Raw genomic sequence first — 17,172 nt, 5'->3', positions numbered from 1 at the left:
TTGCCGTCATTTTCATCAAACAATTTATGAAAGTAAATGCTTAACAAACAAAAGAACGTTTTATACAAAAGCATCTTAAAATGATTGGAGGAAAACTTACTGTATAACTTAATAATCCACAATTTTCCATTTTTGGGAGCCATTTTGTTGGAGGCAATGTAAAGATAAAGATAACAGAAATCTATAAATACAAGGATAACAGACTACTTGCCAGACAAATGAGTTCTTTATTGGTTTTACATGAGAATTATTTCACTTGTATATTGGTATTAACATTCAGCATTGGTTCAAAAGAAATCCACAATTTCTTGTCCTGTCTGCTTATTTCCCTCCACAGTCGAAATGGCGACGACAACGATATTCTCTGCACGGTTTTGAAATTTCAAGCAGCATTTATAGGTGCACATTTAGTCATACACTGTAGTCATGCCCGGCGTTAGTCGGTGTTAGTTTTTAAAGCCGTAGGAGCTCAAGCTGTACAAGGTGTCGTGATTTTGTGATGTTGGCATATTCAACATGCGTTTACAAATCAGGGAGGGCGACGTGTGCAAGGCAGCGAGCGAACGAACCCTGATGTCATCGTCTACACAAGCACAGATTTCTGCTTTCAACGTCATCACATCAACATCTGGCAAAGTGACAAAACGCTGTGAAAGCAGATGACGCTCTCACCGGAAGACAGAATCGCGATACTACTATTAACACAAATATTCAAATCTGTTAGTGAAGCCATGAACAACATCCCAAGAGTGAAAAAGGATATATGTAGAGCACATCTGATTTAGTATAAAACATCACCTGTTGACATAAATCAACGTAACATCTCGTAATATATCCTCCCTCAATGAAAACGTGCAGCCATGCTGAATTCCTCAAAACTCCATCGTGTTTTTCATATGATCTCACATCGGCTCGGACAGTCATTTGACCATCCACTCTAGCTTTTGGATTGAATCCAGTCAATCGATATTTCTTGCAAAACAAAAATAGCACTGCTCTGTGATGACAATTTTTCCTCAGTAGTCAAAAAAAAAAAATAAAAATAAAAAAGGACTGCCTGAGAAGTCGACCAGCAAAGTCGTCCAGTTCCAACCACGTTATTCTTGCCACCGCTCCCGTTACAGTAGGATTACTTAAAGCTTGTCGGCTGGTGGCGCTGAGAAAATTGACTTTGAAATGAGCATAAAAATCCAATCCTATGCAACGCAAATGAATATCAATGGATAATTGAGGCAGCACACAATTTGTGGAAAGGTATCGGAACATGAGAGGAATACGGAGACGGCAAAGATTTCTCAAGTGAAATAAAAAAAAAAAGATTCCTTTATAAAAACAATAATATACTATAACCGGGATCGTGATGTCTCATACGTTGCTGAGTTAGTCATTTTCCACAATGTCTAACATTTGATTTCAAAGCAAGGCAGTCTGTAAAAGGTGACATGGTACAAATGACTGGAAACATTACAATTAAACATGAAATGAAAACAACGGCCGACGCATGGAAAGCTTCTGACTACCTGACAGGTGACATTCTAAATGTGACGGTAATAACAAAATACTGGCCTGTGAAATATTTAGAAAAACAAACTCTACAGATTAAACCAGGAAAATGTAAACAATTAAAAGTAACATGACAGCATTTGTTCAGAACACGACGCTGCAATCATGTTCGAGCTTATATCATCAGTGTCATCATCCAGACATTTCCAGGGTGTGAAATGAATCACCTTCTGAATGTGTGTAAAATAATGACTTCAAAAGTGCATAGAACATCATCTCTTGAGGGAGCCACTCAAAAGACAACGGAAATGTTTCACTCCTATTAAACGTAAAAAAAAAAGATACTCTTTTGTAGCGTTTCAACAAATACCTATGGAAATGTTTTTTAAAATTACTTTGATTTTCCATCCATCCATTTTCTGAGCAGCCGGTATGGAAGTAGATTAGTGCCACCAGGAATTGAATTTGAAATGTAAAGTCATCGCATTTTCAATAGTTGCTACGATTTGCTGTCTGAAATTCACCGTCTGTGCCACCTGGCAGGGTTACTTCAGGTCAGAACCCAACAGCCACCCAATCGCAGTTACGCTTTCTTAGTCACGTGACGTCACATACTAAGAAAGTGAACCTGGATTGGCTGGGTGTTCGATTCTGACCTGAAGTAACCCTGCCTGGTGGCACAGTCGGTGAATTTTAGACAGCGAATTGTAGCCGCTTGAATTTCAGACAACGAATTGTAGCCAGTTGAATTGTTAACATTGAAGTTACACTGAAATACGACAATTGAAAATGTGATCACTTTGCATTTGAAATTCAAATCCTGGTGGCACTAATCTACTTCCATACGCTTGTTCTCCGTTTATATATTCACAAGTTAAAAAAAAAAAAAAAAAAAAGTACAAACAAAAAGCTCCAACAGTGGAATACAACAACGTGCCAGTGCTGAATGCCCACAGTCATGAACAAAGCGACTACACGTAGCATATTTCCTCAAATAGTGGCCTCCGCTCAAATTGCCAGTGTCGCCCACTTAGACAACAACACTGCATACAGGATACATTATAGATGCCTCATTTTTTGCTCTCGGGATATATATATATATATATTTTTTTTTTACATTACGACTGATACCGCTAACACGCACCGCGAGCACACGACACGTGGCATCTGTAAAGCTGAAAGTCACAGTGGAGTTGAGACGGAAAGCAGTGCCGTGTGCATTTCAAGAGAGAATCGTGAGTAAATCAATGCCCCTGGCCACATAATGAGGAAATTGGCGGAATCACACTTGAGTCTCGTGTTTGCTTTTCGTCAGAGTACAAACTGCTACATTAAATGAAGCTATTACATTTTAGCCGGATGGGTGAAGCCTTTAGCAGTTTGCTTCACGTCACCGGGAACACGAATGAACGTACAAGTGTTAGGGGGCAACCCGCTGGGCGGGCAGCTTCGAATGAGAGGACATCATGGTTTCGCAGTGGACAGCAGGTTGGTGAACCAGCCTGCTGTCGAATTTGAGAGCGGACCATTTGCTTCCCCGCGCTCCTCTGACTCGCCGTCAGGGAGGAGGCATTGGGTGGATGCCACTGAGGTGGGTGAGCCCAAACAGGGTGCCAGGCAATCCTGCTCCTCCGCCCCTCCAGTCGAATCAAAATGCCAAGAGCTTTGGGGTTTGTAGCCTTCAGAGCAGGCGGCGCGAGGCTCTTGGAAAGACCGCAGCGTGACCGGCCGCACGTCGTCACTCGGTGCAGCGGGTTGCATCTGAGGCCGGTAACCGCCTTTGCTTGCGGCCATTTCGACCTCAACGGAACTCGGTTGATCCGTCTGGAAGACCAGAGACGAGCCTGAAGTTTGGATCCCCGTGTAAGTCACGTCGGTCTGCCCGGAGTCCATTGAAGAGGCGGACGAGTCTGAGGAATCAGGGTAACGCGGCCTGATGGGGCGCTCGTCAACTATCGGGTTGTAGTAACGTAAAGACGCCGGCTCGTCTGCGTCGGCTCGCTCATCTCCGATCATCTGATCCTCCTCATCCTCGTCCTCTTCGGGAATGACGACCAATTCGGGCTTTTCTACCACATGGACCAGGTTGTGAGGCGATGGCCTCACGTCCAGGGGACCCTGTCGGGTTTAATCAATCAATCAATGATCAAAAACACATAAATGACTTACAGTACAGTCAAAAAAATATACATCATAAATATCATACCAAATCAAATTGATCAAATTAGTAGATCCAATTCAAGAGCTGCATCACAAATTGTCAGCAGCATTGATTTCTGAATATTTAGTATTGTAGTCTTAAAGTGGTACGTCTGCAGGAAATGATCCAATTTCACCCAATTGGTCTAAAAATGTTTTTTTTTTTTGTAATTTACGGCAAATAATGTAGCCATCTTTGCCGGCAATGTCTGAAGACGGGCAGACCAATTAAATCCGCTTCTTCCTGATGCGGAAGGTCCACTTAACCCGTGCAGCCCCTTGTTGCAATTAATACAAAAGTAAAATTGTTGGTGGTGGGATTCACCATATGTAAATATGTACCTGAGCTCAATAAACATTGGAAAACAATGATTTAGATTTTATTGCAGCAGTTAAAATTGTGGTCAGCGATTAAAGTGACGCATACTTGCGTTCTGGTCCAACTGTCGTCCAATTTCGGCTGAGGAATGTCTGGGTAAAAGGCCGTCTTTACCCTAATGAGAACAACATAGCAAATGCGACGATCGAGACATGACTTCATGTGACTTAATCGTTTTCTTCATGTCAAAATGCCCAAAGGAAAAGTGCTGCATTGACTTACCATTTTCGTTTCTTATAGCAAAGGAAAGTCAAAATGGCGAGCAATAATGCCGTCGCTCCCATAGATGCCAGTATTTCCAGGATGAGCCAGTCAGCTTGAAGGAAGAGAACACACATATGACGTTAGAAAAAGGAAAAAAAAGAAAGGAAGAAATTCTACTTCCAGGGAACGATACAGTTGGGGGATGCACGTACCGAAGAGCTCGACTGTGATGGAGTTGGTGGCACCCGTGTCCTCGCCTGCTGAGGTGTAGGCTTTGACTGTGAATTTATAGGGGCCTTCGGAGAGACCCTTCACTGTGTATTTCCTGCTTCCCTCTCCCAATAGATTGCCTACAAAGTGGGGAACAGATGCAAGGAATGCACAAGAGTTTGGATTGACTTTGCTGCACTCCAACACCGCTGAAGTGTTGCAAGGGGCCAATATTGACCTAATTTGACAAGCTGCGAGTCATTGCTGAGGTAAACGTTGTAGCCCCGGATGTATCCTCTCCTGCTGACCTCCGGCACGGCTCCCCACGTCAAGAGAACGTCCGAGTCCTGCTGACTGACTGACAGGTGGGGTACGGACCCGGCGGGTGCTTGGGCGGGGAAGGGAGTGTACTTTCAAATTCAATCCCATTTTCAAAAGAAATGCCGCTTCACCGGCAAAAAAAAGGTCGCTCGCATTTTACCCAGCTCCTGCATGTAGCCCTGCCAGCGCCGCAGCAGCTCAGAGGAGCAGCTGAACAGGGAGATGTTGTAGCTCACGCCTGGCTGGAAGTTGGCTGACAAAGAGATCAGATCATGTCATAGGATTGGAGCATACCAAAATGTAACAATTACCGCAATTTTCAGACTATAAGCTGCGACTTTTGTCACACGGTTTAAACCCTGCGGCTTATGCAAGGAGTCGAAGAGCAGTGCGGTAGTACATCTCAATTCAATCTACAGTAGGTGTAAATCAAGTCAAATCCCCACTTGCACCACTAGCCGAGGCTCATTTAGCTGGAAGTACCTGACTCAATGGTGGCGTTTGCGTTGCCCGCTGCGAATTTGACCCACTCGACGGCGCAGTCTCGTTGGCAGAGCGCGTCTTGCCACTCGACGACATAACCACAGCTCGAGTTGCCGTCGTCCTGCCAGAACAGGGGGAAACCTCCATCCACGTAAACCGCCTTGGACTCAACAATAGGACTCTTGTCTGGGAAAAATAAGGAAATGGTTTTTAAAAAAAAAAAGGTTTTTTTCTTTTGAAATGACACAGCCGGACCCTGGATCTATTGTACAAAGTTATTTCAAAATATTCCAAAGGGAATACAATACAGTGGTTTTTAGCATAACCAAAAATAATTAGCGGCAGTAGTTTTCCAAAAAAGTTGAATTTCGTCGTCTCATGACATGACCTCAACAGTTAGACAGACAAGTAGAAACTTAAAAAGGAGAGATATTGTTCATGTTTGCAGCTGTCTCAGTTACGCATCTGTCAGTTGCTGTCATCAAAGAATCATTAGGCTCAAGAATAAGAGAATGTCAAATCACGCAGTCACAAAACAAGTATATATATATATATATATATATATATATAGTAGTTATTGTTGGGACTTTCCATGAATCTCTTCAATTCATTTATTTCATTACATTTTTAAGAGGACAGTTATTTTGATGAATATTTCAAATGACGACAGGTTTTGGGGCTCATCAATCTGAAGAGACACAATCTTTTCAAATGTACAGATTAGATTGCATCCTGTTGCCACAGAATGTTGCGGTAATTTACGTTTACTTTGCACTCCTGTGAGGTTACGCCACCCTCCTGACTACCACATACCTGCGACATCCAGAGGTATGATTACACTTGCGGGCAGTGAATGCCCAGCAGCGTTTTTGGCAACAACGGCTGCCGTGAGCCGGTTGTCACGGGTGAAGGTGGAAATTTCGGCGAGGTTGAATGGCAGCGCAAAAGTGTCGGCGGGAAGGGTTTTGGTGTGCCGCAGGCTCTCCCGGGGGCTCCAGAGCGTCACCTCGAAAGACGTGATCTGCCCGTGGCTTTCTCGGGCCGTCAGTGGCTAAAGAGCAAGAGATCTTTGTCATTTTCATATTTTAAAAACCAGGACTAATACCTAGAGTTCTGTTATAGTGATACTGTGGATACAGCTCAGTTAAAACAAAGTAAAAAGAAAGACATGACAATAGCACTCAATTTTGTTCTCGTTTGTTTTCAAGCCCACCAACATTAGCGGTCACCAAAATGGTGGCCGCGAGCACCCGCAGGGACCGCATAAGGAGCCCAAAGGCCCGTTTAAAAAAATAAAAAATAGCTCATCGGTTATTTCCTAGAAAACTTTTAGAAGTGATCATTTGAAAATGGAAAGAGTTGTAGAGATGTGTAGAAATAGCCTTGCACCTTGATACTGATCTGTCTCCCTAAAGAAGATCAATATAGTTCAAAAAACTATTTCAGAAGTGTGGAAGATGGCCGCGCTTCACATTTATCAGTAACCAAGAGGTTGGGTGGTGACCCTTGACCTGGATCATGTACAATTCAACTGATCGACAATTCAAATTTCAATATGTAAATCCAAAACCCCGTTTGTGACATTAATTGTCCAGTTAATCGGATAAATGATTCTTGGAAAAAAAGCGCATATCATTTATACAGTGGAAAAACTAGAAGTTATTGTTCAACAAGACGTCGTCGTGAGGAAACGGAGCTAAATTTAAATCAGCACACAATCAGAAATCAAAGTATGTATCCATTTTCCACACCGCTTATCCTGGCTTTGACCCCAGGGCACATATATTGTAAACAAACAACCATTTGCTCTCACATTCCCACCGACGGGCAATTTAGAATTTACGGTTAACTTTCCACACAATTTGTATTTTGGGATTTTTTTTTTTTATTTGGGAGGAACCTGGAGTTCCCGGAGAAAACCCACGTGGAGACCGTGACAACGTCACACAGGGGAGGCCAGATTTGAACACGTGGTCTCAGAAGTGGACGATGCGCTAACCAGTTGCCCAACGTGCAAATCATCCAGTTAACTGAATAATAGTAAACAAAGAATTCATCACCTTCCAAATGATCTGACCAGTGTTGTCACTGTTGATGTGCATCCACACATCAGGCTGATCTGGAACTAGGAAATTCAATAATGTTAGGAGGTTGACATGATACAATTACAACCAAATGGTAATGGAAAAAAAAGACATAAGCAGTACAGTTTAGTAGCAATATATTTCATTTCGAAGCATTAATCTGCTTTGTAAACTTACCATCTATATTTGTTTTGATAGAAAGGGGTTGGCTCCAGTTTCCCCACTTCCAGAAATTCCGCTGCGCTCCACAGCGCACTCTAACGTCGTAATCCTCATCGGGATAAAGCTCCAAAAGCCGCACCGTCCTCAGACCGACGCCCGTGAAGGTCCGCTGGACACATACGGCAACATAAAAATAGTGTAAATAAATATGAGAACGCATTTTGGAACGTGAAAAGAAACAATGGTAACTCACCTTTGTTTTGATGCCATGAGTGCTCATCTCGACCTGGCACACAAGCGCCAGGGAAGTATAGGCGTCATATTCCCACTTCCACTCTAAGGTGGCATTCCATGCATTGACAACGCAGCTCAGGTTGGAAGGCGCCAAAGGGCGCACTTAGATTGAAAAATGGGAAAAATTCCAAAATAAAGGCCTTCTTTGGGCTTTTGACAGTTCAGTTGCGCAATAAAGTGGGGCCGATCCACTCACCCCTGTCTCGGATCTCAGCTGAATCCGACGCGCTGTACTCGCCCAGAGGATTCGCAGCTTCCAGCGTCCAGTTACCCTCCCACTGCGCCGCGCTACATTTCCAGAGCTTTTCATCCAGAGTGCCGTCAGTGCATTTCCTACACAAAACACAAATCATTTAATACCGTCAGTTGGTATTTTCAAGAAATGTTGACAAGATAAATATATAAACAATTCATTTTGGAGGTCAACTCCACTCTTCTCTTTCCGTGCTTAGGATGGCGCAAAAAAAAAACAAACACAAAAAAAAAAAAGCACCTATTGTTCAGGGAGTAGACGGTTCTCCGTTTGCCGTACAGTCCTGTGTCTCGCGCTTCTTTCCACTGGCACTCGGCTGACTTCAAATCGCGAGTCTCGCACTGAAAGTCGCTGAAGAGAGGAGGATCTGGGAAAGCCATGGAAAAAGAAAAAAAAAAAAAAAAATCAAGTATAAAATAACTTCAATATGACACGTATGCGTTGAAAAATGCACAGATTCTCCCAAAATTCGACATTTCTCTTTCAAACTTACCTGCCATTTAATAACGGTGTACAGCATAATGAAGTGCATATAGATGTGAATAGGAAATTACAACATCGCAGAAAAGCATTCGAGTGCTGCTGTTCAAATCGAAAAGTGGGAGATTTGTTAAAAATGACATTTTAAAAATATTGTCGTAATTCTCGTGGTGGATAATTCTGGGGTGTTTTCTTTTTAGCTTTAAATTCACCAGAATTCTAAAAAATGAATTATTTCACTGTGCAGCCAATTTATATATGACTGTACTGTCGTGTTCAACGGAAATGAGTTTTCCCACACTGATCTACTTTATTGGGATGCACCTGTACAACAAAATCGACAATCTCTATCAAAAGTAAAACTTTATCAATGTGTATCACTGATATTCTACAATGTACAGTAGGTTTGATCCTGCTTAGCTGATTCTCAGCCTTCACATTTAATGGAAAATACGGGAAATATGGTCATAAAAAGAAATTTTCTTAGATGGTTTGCATTCAATTACCCATAGGAAAGTCTTTGAAATATATAATCTTACATCCAACAAATACCACCGCTCCGGACAGTTTGTTCAGTTCGACGCTGTCCTGGCAGATGATATTGGTGCCCGTTCTGTTGGATGGAGCCCGGTGAGTCACGGTGATGGCGTAACTCCGGCGACTCAGCCGTGTGGCGTTCACGGCCGCGCCGCCGTAATGGATCGAACCGAAAAGCCGCCCTTCTGCCACGATGCAACAGAAGGTGGTGCTGCCCCCTACAGGCACAATTTTGTCCTGGGGGTACAACTGGAAGTTCACATTCGTAGGCAGATCGCTTCCTAAAGGAGAAACAATTGGAGGAAGACGATGATTTGAGGGCAGGGAAATATAAATAGACACCTTCTGTATAATCAAGGATAAGGAGACAATATTTCGCGTGGCAGTTTGACCTACCTTGGAGGATCTGCGTGCTGCTCCATTCACTGCTCGCTGTGCCCTCTCTGGAACGGATTTGGACAGACAATGAGGTACATTCCAGCGGTTCCGCTGAGGTCCAGTTCCACTCGTACCGGCCAGTTGTCTGGTTGAGAGGCACGTGCAGCGTGTCCTAAAGCACGGGGTGAAAAAAAAAAAAAAAAAAAAAAGCGAGATGTCTTCCTGTCTCTTGACTTTCCTACATGATGTTAACAATTGCACATCACCATAACATGAAGACTATCACATGGATTTTCCCCGTTTGCGGTACGGCCCAGTCGCTATTCCCCTGGAATAGCTGCGAGCACATATTACAGGGTTTTCCTATAACTTAAGAGCTGTACATTTGACTTGACGCTAGTCAATCACAAGGATTTTTGTCAAAATCCTGTGCATATACAAAGGAGCGATAAAAACTGGATTTTGAACAATTTTACAGGCCACACTATCTCCAGTAAGTGCAAAGTAAGTGGGGAATTACTCCACAGCACGAGGTCCATGATTAGTTGCAAACACCGCTAATTCCCACAAAGCACAAGCTGTTGTTTTGGTGGACCCAGACGGACGGCCAGGTTTCCCCTTTTGGGTAAGTCAAGTGCGCCGCTGTATAACAATGCTCACCGCCACTTGAGAACGAGCATCCGGCAACATGATTGGAAAAAAAGGAATGAAAGAAAACGAAAATGGCCCTCACGTGGAAGACTGTTTCATTGAGTTCCGTCCTCAGGATCATGACGTCAAACGTTGTGACGCTGCCTCCCAGCCAGGAGACGAATATTTGCTGCGTGCGCATGTCCCGCGTCAGGCTCACCTGCTGAGGTGCGCTCAGGTCTGAGGGGAGACACAAGCAAACACACAAAATCCTCAGTCTATTGCTATTATATCAAGAATCAAACACTTGCATGCACTGTGCGCATAAGCGAGTCGGATGAAGATTCCTACCATTTAGAGTATGAGCGTGTACCACTGAAATAAGACAACAGATGAGCCAGACGGGCCGGCAGCTGGATTGTAATTGAGGCATGGCGAGTGACTGGATGTGTCCTTTCCGCTACAGCAGCACCATGCTGTTGGCCGAGCACCCTGTGAGAACATAAATAAAATTCAGACCAGCCAATCCAGTGAAGTCATTCGTATACACTGCGGCGTTTCTGTTTTGAATGAGCTGGATGTTTCCGAAACGACCTCCGGTCCTTCCCGCGCGTCAACTCTTCATCTTGTACTGACTGGAAGAGCCGTGCGTCCCTCCCTCAACAAGCACATGTGCCAACGTGAAGGAATAAGCAAGGCACCGTCCAATAAACCGCAGCCACAACATTTGGACACCTGCGCAATCACGCCTCCAAGTCCAAACAATCCTTGGCACGTCTGTCCACAACATTTTATTGGCACGAATTAGACGTACCGGGTGGTACCGTGGCCCTTGGGTCCACTAGGTAGTAGCAGCATTTCTAATTATTTGTTTTCATTGCGGCTGCATCCGTTGGATTTGATGCTGCCCTCCTCGGACCCAATGAAAGCAAAGTAGCACCAAAGCGTGAAAATATCAAATATGTTCCTTGATATGAGCCCAAAATATAATGGATTGATCTTTTAACAAAGCACCAGCCCGGTACAGAATCGGAATACGTTTTTGGTGCAGTCTTGCCAACATTTGCAAACATCTTCTTTGACTGTGGGAAACTATTCGAAACAATTTTGCAGATTTGAAGATTTTACAGACCAAACCAGTTTGTGAATCATAATCAGGTGAATTGTTTGTGCATTTTTCCAGTCAGTTTGATAAAATGTCTTGTTTGTGAATAAATCAATCCGATTATTAAATTAACTGTTAGCTGCAGTCTTCAACACAATAAAAGAGAATGTCGAGGAAGTCAACTCTTTAACAAAAGTGTCATTACATACAGTCGTATTCCTGCGTGTGGCACGAGCTGGACTCGAGTGACTCCCTCCGAGCTTTCTCATTTCGTCTTTTTGCGTTTGACTGGTTGTCTTGTTCAATAAATGACTAAAAAAAGCAATGGAGACGCTGGCTCTCCTTGTCCACATGTGAGGGGACGACGCCCCAGCATACTGAATGAAGTGTTTTGAAACTTTTGTTTCGAAAGAACAACAAAATATTTCCGATACCGAAACTGATGATTTCTTTGACATTCAAAACTGAAAGAATTTTCAAGCTCTCTCACGTTGGCTCTCCTAGAACGGATGTGCCTAATGATGAGGCTTACTGAAGAAAATGGAATACATTGGGATCATGGAAAATCCGAGTACTGTATTGTTCGTTCCAAAATTCCAGTGGCACTTTTAGCAAATGCATGACATGGGCCAAAGATTTTTTTTTTTTCAATTTTTTTGCCATATTAAAAGAACCATAAAAAAAAAATATTCCTTTGCTGAAAAGGAGCCATGATGGATTTTTCCCACAAGATTCTATTTACTGTAAATCGAGTTGCTCAAGAACAACAAAATTGCACACCGGCTTGGCTCGTGTCAACGTTGAGTTAAAAATTCACTGAAACGAGACAAGAAACACAGTCATGCCGGAAAAGGGAGGATAACCAAGTCCGGTAAAGTCAACGTTACTGCTTGACAAGAAGCACAAGCAAAGGTGAGATATTTGAAACCTTCAACTCGACGAACCTGCCAGTTTGTGTATCTAATTCCTGGATATATTGCCTCCGACTGGCACACAGGTGCGGCACTTGGCACTTGCCAATAGGACGAGCCAGGACATGCACGACCAGAAGCTAAAAACAAAACTCGGGTACTACTCAATCCGTTATTGCAACACCTCCATCTGAAATTCAGTCAATGTAGCTCCGAATAAATACAGCTGCCTGCTCTCTGTTTTCACACTCGCGTCAGCACCAGGATGGGTTCTGAACTCGTTGCACACTCGTTCGGCTCCTCGCATCAAAAGCAGAATACATCTTACAGCCCCCACCACGTCCTAGAAACGGGAAAGAAAAAAAAAAAAGTCCAGTCCGGTGATTGGAAGCTGGACAACGAGCAGATTCTGGGAAAGGGACCCAAGAAAAGTGATAGCTGTAAACGCTCACCACGCGAGGACAAATCAATACTTGTCTGCAGTGCAGCGGCCATAAATGGCCACCACAGAAGAGGCAAACAACAAGAACGTGGTCGGCACTTCAAATCCAATCGGGAGCTTCATCTGTATGCCGGCAGCGTTGCCGTTTAAGACTTGACACTTTTCCTGGTCTCACCCTCTCGGACGTTGTCTATTTTGTCCTCGGTCGTTCACAACTACTGGAAAATGTCTCCAAGTGCTGCGTCAAGTTCAGAACTGTAAACATTTCTCAGAACCCAAACTTGTTGAAAGGAAATTTTGTCAAGAAGACGTTGGGACCACCAAAGTGTTTTCAGCCTTTTCACTCCATTCCCACAAAACTTCTGTTCAAATGATTTTTTGAAACAAATGACTCAACATAAGGCGGTACAGCGGAGCAACCGGTCAGAGTGTTAGCCTCACAGTTCTGAGGACCGGGGTTCAAATCTCAGGCCCGCCTGTGCGGCGTTTGCATGTTGTCCCCGTGCCTGCGTGGATTTTCTCCGGGCCATCCGGTTTCCTCCCAAATTCCATAAACATGCATTAATTAAAGACTCGAAATTGCCCCGTCGGCGTGACTGTGAGTGCGGCCGTTTGTCTCGATGTGCCCTACGATTGGCTGGCGACCAGTTCAGGGTGTGCTCCGCCTCCTTCCCGTTGACAGCTGGGATAGGCTCCAGCACTCCAAAGATAAAATTGAACACAGTCCAATCCTGAACGCTGTTCGAACTGTGATTTCTTCAGATGGTGAATCTGCTGAATCGGCTTATTGGTTTTGATGTCATGATACGCCAATCGATCAATGAAACCATCGATCGCCTCCGAGAAAGACTTTTACTCCACGTTGTCGTCGTGCACATTATACCTGTATCTAAAAGCTAGTTTGTTCTTATCTATTAGTATTGCAACTACTTGTACTGCAAATATCTGACTGCCAACAAATTCATTAAAAGAAAAACGGCACAATGGGAGAGACAAGATGGCTGAGAGACAACATGCAACGCGTGGATCAGACAAAACAAATTTGATCTTTCACGACTGCACTGTCAGACTACGTCAATACAATCGTGTATTACGATAGCACTGCATCCCGTTCTTTACGACCAGCGGGCTTTACCTGGTCAACTCGAATGCGACTGAATGCGCCCGTTACCGTGGGGATGACAACATGCGTGGATTGCGATTATAAAATGAGAAGAAATGGGAACAAAACGTATGTTGGTGGTGGGCGGTGCTCGGGACAGGGGATGCCCTTCGAGTAAAGGCTTACTTAACATCATTCCCGTGCTTTTCGTGCGATATGGTTCGCAAGCCATCAAAACGTTACGTAGCCTAGCAAGCTAATTCTCCCACGCGTGGTTGTTAATAAACATGAACACATGATATTGGCCAGGGCAGCGCGTTCCAACCTTTTTGGAGTCAAGGCACATACTGTACAGTAGAAAAATCTCTCGGCACACCAACAACCAAAAATGTCAGAAGAACTAAATACATTAATTGCAGCATGTACTTCCTTGCATCTAATAGAAGGCCATTCATTTGTTCTGTTATGCCTCAAATAGGTGAATAAAGATGCATTACTTATTGTAAATATAGATTTTGGACTATTAAGTGCACAAGTGTATATAGTTTATGAATGAACAGGTCATTTAAATATAGTCATTACTTCATCATCGGCCCCAAAAATCCCGATCATGTAAAGCCTAGTCTCGACGTACTTAAACGCCGCTGACGAAATAGGATGACGACAAAGGGTAAACAAAGAAATCCAGGTTACACAAAATGGTGGCTTTGTCCGTGATCCAGCCCTCTTTTTTTGAAGAGTCTCAGGACCGTGGGGAAAAATGAGCCCCCCGCAGCTAAAAAAGCCACAAACCGCAGGTGACGTTAATCAAACAAAGCCTCGACGCATACGCTTTACTTTGTGCTATTTGGTTATTGAATTATTCAAGATCATTGTTTGAGCGCTTGAATAAATGACACAAAAAAGCTGACTGAACTAAGCTCTGTTGAGTCTCGCGTAATACGCTGACCACTCGTGGGACATTATGTCATCATAACGGTGGCCCACATTCATTTATGAATCTATATGTTACACCGAAGAAGCGCAGCACAACAAACTCAAATTGGGATACAAGTGAGTGAAAAAAAAGGTCACACCGTGCGGGTATGTGTTTACATTCTGAAACATGAGCCTCAATCCTGGTCCTGACCTTTGAATGGGAACTAGAGGACGAGCAGATGCTTTAGGAACAAAATAAGTTGACAGATCTGAGTGTGTGTGTGTGTGTGTATGCGGCTTTCTGTGTGGGCTCGTGCATGTGGAAATGCCACTTCTGTGACATCACTAGCGAAAGGACATTCAGTTCTGTGTGTGAAGCTGTTTGGACACAATCAGCCCTTCCTTCCTGTTCTCCGTAGGTCATTATGCATTTAACCCAACAACACATAGGCAACAGGAAGCGAGCAAAAGAGTCACTTGCTGATTATCCGAGGAGGTTTAACAGCCGCCCTCCTCGGCGTAAAATCGACCGCGCCATCCGATACCGACATACTAGCTCCGAGTGAGGAGGGAGAAAGAAACCACGGGCTGGTGTAACAGGAGCTCCTATCTGTAATGGGCATTAAATTCTCCTCAGTTTCCATTACCGAGACACAGCGGAGTGCAGTAGGAAAAGAAAAAAAAAAAAAAAAAACCTTACTGGACTTGTTCAACAATAACAGAATACAAGGACAAAGCCAATCTTAAAGGAATATTCCGCTGAACAATGAAAAGCCTTCATCAGATAGGTCATGTCATATGAAAATTGGAGGTTAATCCGATATCATTTATTGTGTTTTTAATCAGCAATCACAAATTTTCACGGGCGCCGCCATTTTGACAAGTCACATGACCTACTTGCACGGATGTGACGTATTCTGTGCGTAAACAAAGAAATCGTGGCCGATTTGCAGCGTAATCACGTGCAGTAGCGCCACGATCGGACACGTGAAAATGCCCTACCGTATCGTAAAATTTTGCCATAATTTGGACAGAAATAACCCGAGGAAGTAAAAAAAATAATTCAAAAAATAAAAAAAATTAATTAAACGAGAATATAAATAATGAATAAATAAGACTAAATTATGCACCACACTTGTTAGAGCGCATTTCACTGATTTCACATGACAATATAGCTGATCTTATTTTGTATTTCCACTGACATCAGTTAAGTCTTATAATGTTATGGGAAAAGCATCATCATCTTGGGCCATTTTAATTTATAGTCACAATATCAATCAAAAAAATACTCATGTCCTGGCTAAAAATAGTTTTTTTTTTTTTTTGCCCGTGTCGAGCATTGAAGAGCATGAGAATCTCCAAGGGTTGAATCCAGGCAACTAGATTTGTTGTTTTCTCTTTCTCTGTTAAAATGAATTTGGACTTTCTTCAATCATAACTAGGAGATTTCTTTCTTAAAGGCATATTTTGTATCATCCTTTTGAATGCGTAGATATTTATGGATATTTTGCAAACAGTTTTTGACTGGGTTGTCATCGCAACATAAGCGCACGCGAACGGCCTGTTGTGTAACCATGACGAGGAGGATTCATATTTTAAGATCGATAACTGTGCAACGTCGCTTCATGGAAAGCAAACAGACGTACGACCTTGATGCTCCCACAATTATTGACAAAATGATGAAATGACATTATAACGCCTGAATGTCCCAGTATTGTCGTCACTTGCTTTTCAATGTATTCTCCTCGTAATTTTCCCACACAGCAGCAATGTTCCACTTGAGTGATGTCGCAGATGAGCGCAGAACTCGTGTCGATCACACACAATGCCAGAAAAGAGTGCGACGCCGCTTGAGCTGGGTTGTTGGTGACGATGCCTTGCTCAAGGGCACCTCCACCTATTCCAGCAAGCCTATTTGGATTTCTCCAATGACAAGTGACCATTTGACTTTACTTAAATTACCTTCATAATTTGAAAATAAATAGGCGCAATTTTTTTCAATAGGTGGATCTCAACGTGCAAAATGTTGTGACCTTTGAATTCTGTTTTTTTTTTTATCTTCCACAAGTGACAAACGGGACAGTCCGCGTTGCATGGTGTCAACAAGGTTAGCATTAGCATGTGGTCAGCAGCAAAAAAAAAAAAAAAAAAGATGTCGTGACGTCCTCCATTCGCGGAGGGCAGTGATGGCATTTGGGATTTAATGTTGTTTTTTTTTTTTTCTTTACTGGTTGAAGTATTGATGATTTCCTACACCACATAAAAAGAGGTCGCGTTGTTTACGGGGAAAAACGCAGGGGGACAACAACAAATCGGACAGCCGACAGATTCGCGGACTATGATTTCACTATTGGGGAATTTACCTTATGTGTAGTCCTTTATGATGTCTTGAATCACGTAATCCGGCGAGTAAACGATTGACGTCGTTATTTGACGCGTTCCAGTCGCGGGCGCCGCCGTTTGGGCAAATCCGATCCCAATGGATCGAAGCACAGCGTCGGTCGGGATGACTTGGAAACCGAAGATTTTTTTTTTTTTTTGGTTGTTTTTTTGACTGACACTTGGACGGGCCAATGA

At 43.2% G+C, this 17,172-nt stretch overlaps 1 protein-coding gene across 1 annotated transcript; it reads right to left on the bottom strand.

Moving 5' to 3' along the window:
• Nucleotides 1–191: 191 nt before the first annotated feature.
• lifra (LIF receptor subunit alpha a) lies at nucleotides 192–17,116 on the bottom strand. Its single transcript, XM_061816976.1, has 18 exons — nucleotides 16,959–17,116; nucleotides 10,469–10,609; nucleotides 10,221–10,357; nucleotides 9,506–9,659; nucleotides 9,112–9,390; nucleotides 8,333–8,459; nucleotides 8,036–8,172; nucleotides 7,799–7,941; nucleotides 7,561–7,714; nucleotides 7,360–7,424; nucleotides 6,113–6,350; nucleotides 5,300–5,485; nucleotides 4,977–5,069; nucleotides 4,734–4,883; nucleotides 4,498–4,635; nucleotides 4,304–4,397; nucleotides 4,130–4,196; nucleotides 192–3,621 (listed from the first exon to the last, which is right to left on the bottom strand). The coding sequence occupies exons 2-18, from the start codon at nucleotides 10,548–10,550 to the stop codon at nucleotides 2,968–2,970; spliced, it is 2,898 nt and encodes a 965-aa protein (XP_061672960.1). The 5' UTR covers nucleotides 10,551–10,609; nucleotides 16,959–17,116; the 3' UTR covers nucleotides 192–2,967.
• Between the last annotated feature and the right edge of the window lie 56 nt (nucleotides 17,117–17,172).

The sequence above is a fragment of the Syngnathoides biaculeatus genome, chromosome 4 (genome assembly GCF_019802595.1).
Source record: "Syngnathoides biaculeatus isolate LvHL_M chromosome 4, ASM1980259v1, whole genome shotgun sequence".
NCBI classification, from domain to species: Eukaryota; Metazoa; Chordata; class Actinopteri; order Syngnathiformes; family Syngnathidae; genus Syngnathoides; species Syngnathoides biaculeatus.
The sequence above is the reverse complement of the archived record's forward strand: the minus strand, read 5'-3'. Positions and strand labels throughout refer to the sequence as shown.

Excerpts from the sequence above, each read along its gene's own strand:
- lifra (XM_061816976.1), bottom strand. The coding sequence starts at position 10,550 with ATGCCTCAATTACAATCCAGCTGCCGGCCCGTCTGGCTCATCTGTTGT. Across the intron at positions 10,358-10,468 it reads ACACGCTCATACTCTAAATG|ACCTGAGCGCACCTCAGCAG; the intron begins GTAGGAATCTTC and ends GTCTCCCCTCAG. Across the intron at positions 9,391-9,505 it reads CAGCACGCAGATCCTCCAAG|GAAGCGATCTGCCTACGAAT; the intron begins GTAGGTCAAACT and ends TTTCTCCTTTAG.